This window comes from Acyrthosiphon pisum, chromosome A1 (assembly GCF_005508785.2).
Source record: "Acyrthosiphon pisum isolate AL4f chromosome A1, pea_aphid_22Mar2018_4r6ur, whole genome shotgun sequence".
Lineage (NCBI taxonomy): Eukaryota > Metazoa > Arthropoda > Insecta > Hemiptera > Aphididae > Acyrthosiphon > Acyrthosiphon pisum.
This window is the reverse complement of record NC_042494.1, coordinates 127,826,310-127,837,312: the sequence shown is the minus strand read 5'-3', so window position 1 is coordinate 127,837,312 and position 11,003 is coordinate 127,826,310. Positions and strand designations below refer to the sequence as shown.

At 29.1% G+C, this 11,003-nt stretch overlaps 2 protein-coding genes across 4 annotated transcripts in view; one reads left to right on the top strand and one right to left on the bottom strand.

Annotated features, from left to right (window-relative positions):
* LOC100160177 (DNA topoisomerase 2-binding protein 1-A) overlaps window positions 1-3,610 on the bottom strand; it is an 18,933-nt gene extending 15,323 nt beyond the window's left edge. Inside the window, exons 1-9 of the mRNA XM_029488287.1 lie at window positions 3,164-3,610; window positions 2,933-3,087; window positions 1,980-2,112; window positions 1,803-1,910; window positions 1,539-1,740; window positions 1,176-1,397; window positions 946-1,101; window positions 210-301; window positions 81-136 (exon numbers count right to left, since the gene is read on the bottom strand). Coding sequence (XP_029344147.1) covers window positions 81-136; window positions 210-301; window positions 946-1,101; window positions 1,176-1,397; window positions 1,539-1,740; window positions 1,803-1,910; window positions 1,980-2,112; window positions 2,933-3,087; window positions 3,164-3,265 — 1,226 coding nt within the window. The 5' untranslated portion in view covers window positions 3,266-3,610. The remainder of the gene's footprint in view (window positions 1-80; window positions 137-209; window positions 302-945; window positions 1,102-1,175; window positions 1,398-1,538; window positions 1,741-1,802; window positions 1,911-1,979; window positions 2,113-2,932; window positions 3,088-3,163) is intronic.
* Window positions 3,611-6,413: 2,803 nt separating this feature from the next.
* LOC100160431 overlaps window positions 6,414-11,003 on the top strand; it is a 49,922-nt gene continuing 45,332 nt past the window's right edge. Inside the window, exon 1 of one of the 3 annotated variants that reach the window (XM_029488283.1) lies at window positions 6,414-7,064. In XM_029488283.1, the coding sequence (XP_029344143.1) occupies window positions 6,943-7,064 (122 nt within the window). In that variant the 5' untranslated portion in view covers window positions 6,414-6,942. The remainder of the gene's footprint in view (window positions 7,065-11,003) is intronic. The other 2 variants (XM_001946912.5, XM_029488286.1) reach the window with 2 other exon arrangements.

The following is an 11,003-nucleotide window of genomic DNA, read 5'->3' as shown; positions in this document are numbered from 1 at the left end:
CAAGTGATGCTGAAAATTCACCAACTAAAATATGGGTTATAGACTCATTTAGCTCTGTGTACCGAATTCCACCAGTAGAGATTACTATTCGTTTTAATTTTTCTTCTTCGCTTAAACTAAATCCACTAAAATAAATCTGCAAAAAATTAATTTATGGCTCTGGTCAAAGTATAAAATATTTAAAAAGCATTGTTAAAATTAAAACTTACTTTACAACCATCCAAAATTGTGCCAGCTCTTTTTACTTCTGGCAAACTTAAATCATTTAAAATATCTTTATAATTTATTTTTTTTGAATTATCTGTAATACAAAGTGTGCATAATTTTAAAACATCAATATAATTTTGAATTTTATAAAACTGACAGTTTAACGTAACAATTACTAATAAATAGGGCTCGGAAGTTGATGCATTTTGCATTTTTTTTTAGAACTTTTTAGACGATGCTCTCCTGGCCACAAATGTGTTTCATTAGCATGTGAATCTGAATAACTAAATTTTATTTTGCATTTTTTTGCATTTTTTGGTGTTGATTACTTTTTAAGTCATTTTTTGACATAACTTAAAACTTGGAAATTACCACGGACTAAGTTAGTACCTATTCGATTTTATCTCGCCGATTACATTTGTCGTTGTCGTGTTGTAGTGAATATGATTATACCTACATTTTATTATTTTATTTCATTTTTTAAGGACATTTTTGTCATATTTTGAGGATTCGAAGCTTTGATAAATTTATATAGAATTTTATAGTAAAATAGAGTAAAATGTTTTAAAAAAAATGTATTTTTATTAGTTTAAAACTAATATTTGCAATTTTTTAGGTCATTTTTTGTCATTTTTATGTCATATTTGCATTCTTTTTAGGTCATTTTTTATTGTTTTTAAGGTCATCAACTTCCGAGCCCTACTAATAAATAATGGTATGATAAAATAGTATACTTACATTGCCCATTATTTTTTTTTGGAGTAGTACAATTTTCTTGTGATCTGTGATTATTTATTTTTTGGCGCTTTAACATATCACAGTTATTTATTGTTTCTTCAATTGTTGATTTGGGCTCAGCAACAATTTCACTAATATCGTTTTGAGAAAAGTTAGCTAAAAAGCAAATCAATAAATGATTGATAAATGAAAATACAATAGTTTTAACTTTTACGTAATTTAGGTCATACGTTTAACATTTGATGAGGCAGGTGTTGAACTTAGCATGGTATTTTTGACAATATAGTCACGAGTTTCAACTATGTAACCCTTTTGAACACTGTCAAAAATCCAAGATGGTTTTAAACAAAATAAACCCCATTGTTGTGCATAAGTAAACTTTTGGCCTGTAGGTTTCATCAAGATCAATATGTTAGTTTCATCTTTCTTCATTTGGGGGGTATATTTGCCACCTAAATAATAAAAACAATCTATGAACTTGGAATAAAACTATATATACAGTGGAACATGGATAACTTGAGTCAACTTTTCGATAACTCAAAGCATTTTCTTGTATATTTATTATTTATTATTTAACAATATAATTTTTTTACCATTTTCATCAATTAAAGAGATGATTTTTTCTCTATCTTTTCCTTCGAGTCCAGAAGTAGTTATTTCCAGTTTATAAAATGGAGGACATTTGAATTTATCAAACTTGGTTTCAGTAGCAACTATATTACATATAAGGCTTTCTTCCCAAACAGCATCTACCCACTTTTCAGTCATAATATTTATTCCATTTTCAATAGCTTTCTAAATAAACCCATACAATTTTAAATTACTATAAACAAGTAATAATATAAAAATTTACTTACAATATGTTTTTGAGATCCTGCTTTTCCAACCATTAAATGAGTAGTACTGTCTCGTAAATTATGAGAGAAAATTCCACCCATGTATTCAACTTTTTCTTTTACTCTTTCCTAAACATTATAATAATTAATAGCTTAATAAAAGAAAAAGCACAGTAAAGGTTGGGAGTTCTGATTTACCTTTTCTTTAGGACTAAGATTCGAAATACTTAGTACAATGTTACGCATTGCCATCGTATATATCGGTGAATTATTTTCTGGTATGGAAATTGCTTCAATGAAACATGTTCTTAAACATATTGGGCTAACAATTCTGGAAACAAAAATAATCAAATTAAAACTTAATAAAGAATATAAATACAACCATAAATATGAAAAGTAATAGAAATTGCCAATTGGAGATTTATAAATTAAATACAGTAGGTAAAGATTTTATGGTTAAATTAAAATGGCTTAGTTGAGAATAAGTAATAACTGAAAAATGTAATATTTATAATGGTTAATATGGAATAGGACATGGGTAGTAATAATATATTACTTTAATTTTAAAATCTAAAATATTATGAATTATTTTGTTCTGAATTAAACTGGCGAGCCCAACTGCAATAGGCACATAGAAATACACAAAATAACTATAAAATAGTATATGATGTTATGCGAAATTCAATTATACATCAACTGATTATTACTTGGGTAGGTACATTAAAATAATCAACAGAATTGCAAACACAAATATTGGGTAATATTAAAATAATTTACAAGTGATATGAATCTAATTGAAAGAAAATTCTTACTATATAACATACAAAATGACACATATGTCAACCTGTCTGGTTGTTTGAGTATGTACCTATAGTTTATATAACAGATCTGGACAGTAATTATGTCTTAGCGTCTTACGTATTTATAAGTATTATATTTTTATATAGACTTGTAATGTTTTTAAAAGAAAAAAACTGTATAAAATTAATAAAATCTTAGTATACAATATTAAAATATGGATGGACTAATTAATTTTTTACTGTACTATTGCACGAATCAGATTAGGTTTAAATGTTTAATATATTATAAATAACTATTAGTTGATTTAAAATATTAAATAAATAATTAATTAATTAGAACATTGTACTAACACAGCTTTATTTTGTTTAGCAGCCATTAAAATATGTTGAAAAGCAGGTCCTTCAAAATTGTCATAGACAAAAACTTGACTTTTTTTCAATGATGTCATATTACAAACGTCTGATTCACTGATCACATTAGTGGTAAGTTCATGATTAATGCAATCCTATAATATAAATATGATCTATATATTTTATTTTCTTGATTTGTGAACCTCAAAAACACAATACGTCACCACTTACTTGTAATGCTAGCTGCATAGTTTCAGACATATTTTCAATGTCTGTCCTGTCTTCTGTAAGGACAAAAAACACTTGAATGGTATTTTTTCTTGATGACCACATATTTATAGGAATTAAATGAACACAATAACATTAGATACTACATAAAGATATCCTTAGTTAAGCAACGCTAAAAGCTAACACATTTAATAATTTTAGATTTTTCAAATGAACAACAGTCAACAAATAACATTTAGCGGGAGCAAGATTAACTTCTTTTATCATGATACTACATTCATAATATTGTACGATAACGTTTCTGATTATTTCGAAAAATTAAATCTCCTCACCATGGTTACCACCTACCACACTTTTACCTTTGAACAGTAAAAAAGTGCGGTAAAGTGCAGATTTTTTAAAAAACGTCATAGAATGCTATGAAATATTATGAAATTAAAATCGTTTGTAAGCTACACAAATAAATTATTAACACCATGTGCCCTTGTTTGTATTCATTGAAAATCCCGCTTCAATAACCGCCTTCAAAGTGGTACTACTGGCATGGTTTCTGATATCTGCAGCAGCAGCAATCATTGAACTATATAATAATATTGTTATTATATAGTTATTATAATATAGTTATATTTATATTATATTATATAGTTCAATGGCAGCAACAGCTGCTGAACTACATTGCCCCAGACCCCCCCCCCCCCAAATGACGCCACTGACCTATAGTCTTGTAAATTTATTATTTATTCACAAAAATACAAATTAGTGAGTAAATGAAAATTTCCAATAATATAGTTACATTTTTTACATTTTTACCCGATTTTTAAATACTGTGTTTGATTAAAATAAAATATACGTTTAAACTATGATATACTATATATTATATTATTATACATAATAATTATTATTATAAGACACTGAACTAATATTATAATTACATAGTGTTCTACAATATAATAGAGGTTTTTGAGTATTGGGTGTCAATTATTCTTGCCTTTTGGTAAGTAGAATTAAATTTTTGTATATACCTTTACATACTTTCCATGTTGTAAGGGGAAGAGTTTAAACCCACTATCCCCCGTAACTACGTGTTTCTAACCCTCTTCCCGAATTATGTTGGCGCTTGAAAGACAAGTGATAAAAATAGGGATTGCAGAGTCTGGAGGGAACATGGGCATAAAAAAACTTGGGAAAAACGCGCTGAAGCAGTCCAGGCTGCAAGCTTGCAATCAACTAATAAGGGCACTTGGACTATAGAAGACCAATTTCCAGACCTGAGGAGATATAGGCGCGTGCCTCTCTCAGGAAAGGCTTTTTTTTGCCAACCCTGAGCTAGACACATATTGTGTGAGTACCTATGCAGTGCCGGATTGACCTAGCGAATTACCGAGTAAAACTCTGTGGGTCGCGACAATTTTGGGCCGTTCAAGTCATGAGGGGCCGCGCTGACTGAAAATATGATAAGAATTAAAAGTTGAAGAAATGGAGACTATAAAATAAAAAAAACTAGGTATGCACCGAATAAGAACGTACCCAAGGACCGCCAGTTTGTAAGTGTGCTGCAGTTGAAGTACGGAAAACTCGGTGGGCCGAATTTGTCCAATCCGATCCTGTACCTATGTAACGTACATTTTTTAATTATAAAATCAACGATGTGGAGCCGGGTGGAAGCAATGTGAAAGCAATCTCATCTCACGGTTGAAACAGACAAAAAGGTTTAAGTTTATGTATTGGACATAATATTTTTATGATATACCTTCCCTGTTTATTTTGTATTGTGCATAATACTTAAAGAATTTTTTTTTTAAATTAACGCAATAAAAACATAACGAGTTGAATTTCAACTTTGATATTAAAACATGTATAATAACAATGATGACAACTGACAAGCAAACAACTCTATACAGGTATATATTGGTGTACGGGGTATCTACCTGTAACGTTACGACTTACGAAATAATATATATTTGAGCATGTAATATAAGACTGATTTAAAATTGTACACGTCATGATCTTAGGTGTAAATATATATATATAATATATAAATATATATATATATATACGAATGATACTTGTAGGTATTATTATGAGTATACGTATAATATTTTTATGTGTATAACAAATTGTCATTGTTATGAAACTACACCGACGCGTGAAGTCGTTTTTAATCTCATTAAACCATTGCTACAATATCATAGTCATATTATATTTTTTACTATCTATAGATATAATAAGCGTTAAAACGTGTGTAATTTGCGTGATTTAAAATTAAATTGTCTTGTGCATGTAATGTCGTAATGCAAAAAAACAAAAGTTCGGTTAGTTTCTGTTTATTTTTTAATCGCATCTACAGTAGGTTAACCAGACATTTTTTTACCGCTTTGCATTAAAACTCGAGGTATAGTTTAATATGGATTATAATAGAGTAATTAAAAATGGTATTTATATTCAAATTATACGTGGGAAAAATACATATTGTCTAATAATACATACCTACTGTATATAGTGTATACGTATTACTGTATAATATCTATATAGATATGTATACAATATAGTATGATTTAGAATACTCTAGGTACCTACGTGGACTTCAATTGTCTCATCGTGAACTGAAAAACAGCAGAATGCCTATTATTATAATACATTGTGGAGCGTTCGAAAAGAGTTCAGAAATGTTGTGCTTATACCTATATTATTATAATATGCATATTATATTATTCTGATATAGGTAGATCGGTAGTTGTATATAGTTGCAGCGGTAATAATTATGCAGAATATAGGTGCTCTTAATTTTTTTCTCTGTGTTGTAAATGAAGTATCGCGCTGCTTAAATATATAGGAATTTTTTTGTTGACTTTAATGGTCGAAAAATCAATACAGACAGTACATATACGAATGCAGAAATAATATCGGTCGGTATATATATGTAACAAACTCATACATATACGTACTATACGTGAATCTCGCAGTGGCTGTGGTGGTGGCGCTAATTAGCAATTAATGTCAAATTTTTTTTTTATTGTTTTCAAGGTATCCCAAACACGTTTATTTTACAATCGCCAGCGCGCGCGCGTATATTCATAATCATAATGCATGTGAATATAATATACACATAAATAATGATGATGGCCAGTAGGGGGCAAAAAGGGCAACTGGTATTATGTATACATATAGGTACTGTCAGTTGCGAATGAAAACAAGTGGCGAGCGCTTCTAAAAAAAAATAATAATATTAAATAAAAAATTATTCAAAACAATTTTTGAGAATAATCTTAAATATAGTGCAGTTTGTGTGAAATCGTGTTCGGACTTTCGATCGAATATTTATGGTTCTTTGAACAATTGTAGTTCGCGCATTGTATATGATATGTTATATTAATATTAATAACCCGCTATTACTTATACCTACACGAATTGCGATCGGATTACGTATGTGTCGTTAAAAAATAAAAAAAACAGTTAAAATTCCGATAATATTCGCGACTGCAGCCTATATACCTACTTGTTAGTGTATACACTATACTATATATGTATACCCAGGTTGATATTATTATTTATCATCAAAATTGTCGGTTATCTCGAGTGTCGCCGCCGCCGCTACCGCCGCCGTCGTCCGCGACTTTATTTCCTACCTCTCGGCTCTTATAACGTTTTATACCAACCCACTTCTATATTATAGGTACCTGCCTATAATACACCGTCAACCCATCGCGGCTTTAGGACCGCACGACGTAAATGTTATAATTACTATAATCCTTTGAACGATAGTCACCACCGCCTCCGCCGTCATGTTAATCGCCGCCGCGGTCGAATTCGCCATGGTGTCCGTCTGCATGTTCGCGTCCAGCGCCGGCGTGGCGGTCGCCGTCGTCGCCGTCATCGCGTACACTGTGTACGGCAGACTCAACAGGTGAGTGCTATTTTGGACCACGCTCGAAATATAAAATGCATGCGTAGGGTGTATCCAAAGTCGAGCTTGTGTGTTGTGTGTACGTTGTGTAGGGGGGGATGGGTTTGGGTAGACGTTTTTAAACACTACTTTTTGTGGAATTTATGTATAGCGTAGACTGCTATTAATATATCTAGTATTCTAGTTAGTAATTACGAGAGGGGTGTCTAGAACTATTTCGTAGAACTGACCAAGAGTATATTTTTAGCTTACGAAATCAGCTCCCCCTAAAAAAAAGCAAACTAAGAATTTATTACCTAATTATATTGTATAAATGACTATTAAAAGTGAGCACGCAGTCGGTGATATTAATATTACACACAATTATTATTGTTATTGTAACATGCCAGTTGTCGCGAATCGGATTCTAACCAATAACTTCCGAGTCCTCCACGCGTGAAAATTATCCAAGTAAAAACAATAATATATACCTGTATAGTGTAAACTTACAAAATTATGATTATTCAGCGATCAGCTGTGTCCGTCCATACCCCATACACTCTATGAAATAAAATATAACTGACAAAAAACTTTAAATTTTTTAAATCTATTTGCATGCGTCAAGAACGAAAAAACAAGAAAACTAATAATTAAGTTCAAAGAGACTTTTCATTTTACAATGCATAATTTATAACATATTATGGTTATAATGATATGGTATAAACTATAAACTGTTTGTTAATATAAAGTTTATATGGTTATTGGTTAATAACCCTATATAGCTGTATTAAAATCCACGTTATAGCACACGCTATTGCTTATTAATTTACTACTTATATAGATAACATCATTTCTATGCCTACTAATTGGGGCTGACGAATAACTGTGAAACTGAGCGTGTTCTTTTACCGGGGTTTTATTAATTCAGCCGGAGACATTTTTGTATATTAATATGATGATTTCGTCGGCTATCGATTCCTTATATTTCGATTCCGTATACAATTCCGTATTACCTACCTAAATTATGAAAGAAAAAACAATAAAATATTAAAAAATAAATACAGTAACTAGGTACATACAATAACTCAAATACTGATGACGGTAATTATTTTTCTAAAATTTAAAACAATTTTCATTCTTAAAAATTTTCATTTAATGACAGTGTATAATATAAATGAATCCATCAATGTTTTATTTAAATAATCATCAACAATTATTGTAGTAATAAACATATTTACTTTCGTAATTTATGTTTTTGCTGATTTTATACATGTTTAGCCCTCTTATTATTAGTTAATATTTTTAAATTCAAAACATGTGAAACAAAAAAATATTAAGATGCGCTTTAGAGACTATTGTGAGTTAATTCTTGAATAGTTGAATGAAACGATAAGGAACTTACTGCATGTTAGTTGTTTGTTCCGATGATATTGAAGGCGACTCCACGTGTCCATTTTCGGATTAAATTTAGATGTTTAATCAATGTAATATTATCACATAAATAATCCTACACATTTTTTAGACTATCATAATCAATTTTTAATAAAAGTGTACTCTAATATATTATAGTAATAGGTATATATGAGCCAAACTCACCGATGGAATCAATATGTAAAAAGTTTGGCGGAGTTGATAGTCGGCGCAATCAATAAGTTTCTTACAGGTGAAAATGTGATTTCGGCGAAATCAATTAATATGTCGCTTTCCTCTGTACAGGACTATGCACGTGATATTTTTCGATTGTAAACATCGGTTATCCCCTGAACAACCTGTAGTTGTCCATTTTTTACGCAATTCATTGGATTTCGAGCTTAGCTATTTCCGCGTGTCACGTGTAAATATATTGCACGTTGTGTATAATTATGGTAGTACCTACCTTGGTACTTATATTAATTATGTGTGCCAAATTGAAAACACCTTAGAACGCGGCGTGTGTACGCTTATAATATAATATTTTAATACACTAAGGTATACCTTCACATAGTTATTGGAAAGTATACTATAGTTTAACTGTTAGGTTTATTATTTTTCCCACAAAACAAAACATTCAGAATTTTCAAAATATAGTTATATGATTAAGTTTTGTATAATATTATGTACATAGTAAATGTAGTTACAACTATACATTCGATGTATGATTATGATTAGTATTTGGTGATTATAGTAGAAACTAGGTATATGATGTTATTATTTATTGTGTAAATTACCGTAAGAAAAGTTACATCTTTTTGATAACTTAACATTTAGTTCTAATATACTCTTAACTCTATTAGTCTATTATTCATATTATTTTAACTGAAATATAATGTACGAATAACCCAATTATAGACAGCGAATGAGAACGATTTAGTATCGGGTCTTACAAGATAAGTTTAAAATGATTGTGGACTACTGAAAATTACACAAAACACATTCTGTATTTTGTGACATCATGTCAATATAATATTATATGACTTTAGTTCTAAATTGTATAGTATATATTTTATTATTTAATTCAAATACAAGTGAAAAACTCATATTAAGCTCACATTCGCGTATATGTGGTACCTACCCAAGTATTAAAAATTTAAAACATACCAAATTTGCGTTCATTAGAACAAAATATGTTGTGTTGTTAGATTCAAATATTCAATATTATTAAAGGTAAGAATATTATTTGTGTTTTTACATCGGTTTTTTTCCTATATTTCAATTTCTAAGCTAATTATGAGTACCTACCCACCTACCTAAGTAAAATATTGCAATTTAAAATGCTCATAACTGGCTTAAAAATTCAAATATCGTTAAAAAATTATGTATAAACACATATAATATTATTTTCTTAAAGTTTGATAATAGATAAACTCACTCTAATACAACACATACTATTTTGTTCTGCTAAACGTAAATTTATTATAGCCTATGGGCTATATGTTATACGTTTGTAAGACGAAAACAGCACTACGGCTTTTGCTCCCTCTTAAGTCTGCTGGGTTTTACAATAAATCGATAATTCTCCATTCCATCGATAAATATTTGAACAGTAGTATATTATAATAGTATTTTGGTTAATTTCAAGAAAAAAAATCAATATTATAATATATAGCAGTTATATTATTGTTAAATGTATAGTTGCGTGACGCATGTAGTTTTAACGTTTTCAAGTGTAATAAAATAATACGATAGCTATGACATGTTTATTCTATGCGAAAATAAAAGATAAGTTTTGATGATATTATCCCTCTATACAAGGCTGCAGTATTGCGTTATTAATGTTACCTAATTTGTAAACGATAAGCCAAATAGGTACAAAATATACAAATTAGGACTGTATAATGTTATTTCTTATAATACCTTAGTTACTATAAAACGTTTTTTAAAATTGCATGATTAAGCAAAATTATCTCAACTTTATAAATTATAACTTATAATTATTAGTTAAAGTTTTTTTGTTAATGACCGCGTGTATCTACGTATATATTTGTTTCAAAAGCATGCGTGGTGTCTATATGTCTTCAAAAATTATAGAATCTTTAAATATCATCGATTAGTTTAATAATCACAGTTTTCCAATGCTCACATGACATTTTTAAATTGGCAAAATAAACATTTTGTTACATTTTTAAAACATTATATATTCATGGATAGTGATTAAAATATGTCCTTGATATAATATAATGAGTTATAAAAATGTTCATCAATATTTTGGGATTTTCTTTAAGAAAATAAGAATTTTTAATGTAAACGTCATTACTCAATTATGGAATTTTCTTTTCTTTATGACTTAAAAATTAAAATTAAATTTTTATTTTAAAATATTATTATTATTACTTTGTCTTGTACCTACTGTTGTGATCGTAATAATCGTGTATATTATATATCACATAAAAATTATTTGAGAATTTAAATATATAACTTGTAGGTACCTACTTATTATAATAATAGGCTGATAAATAAATATTAAAATTGAAATGCCAAATA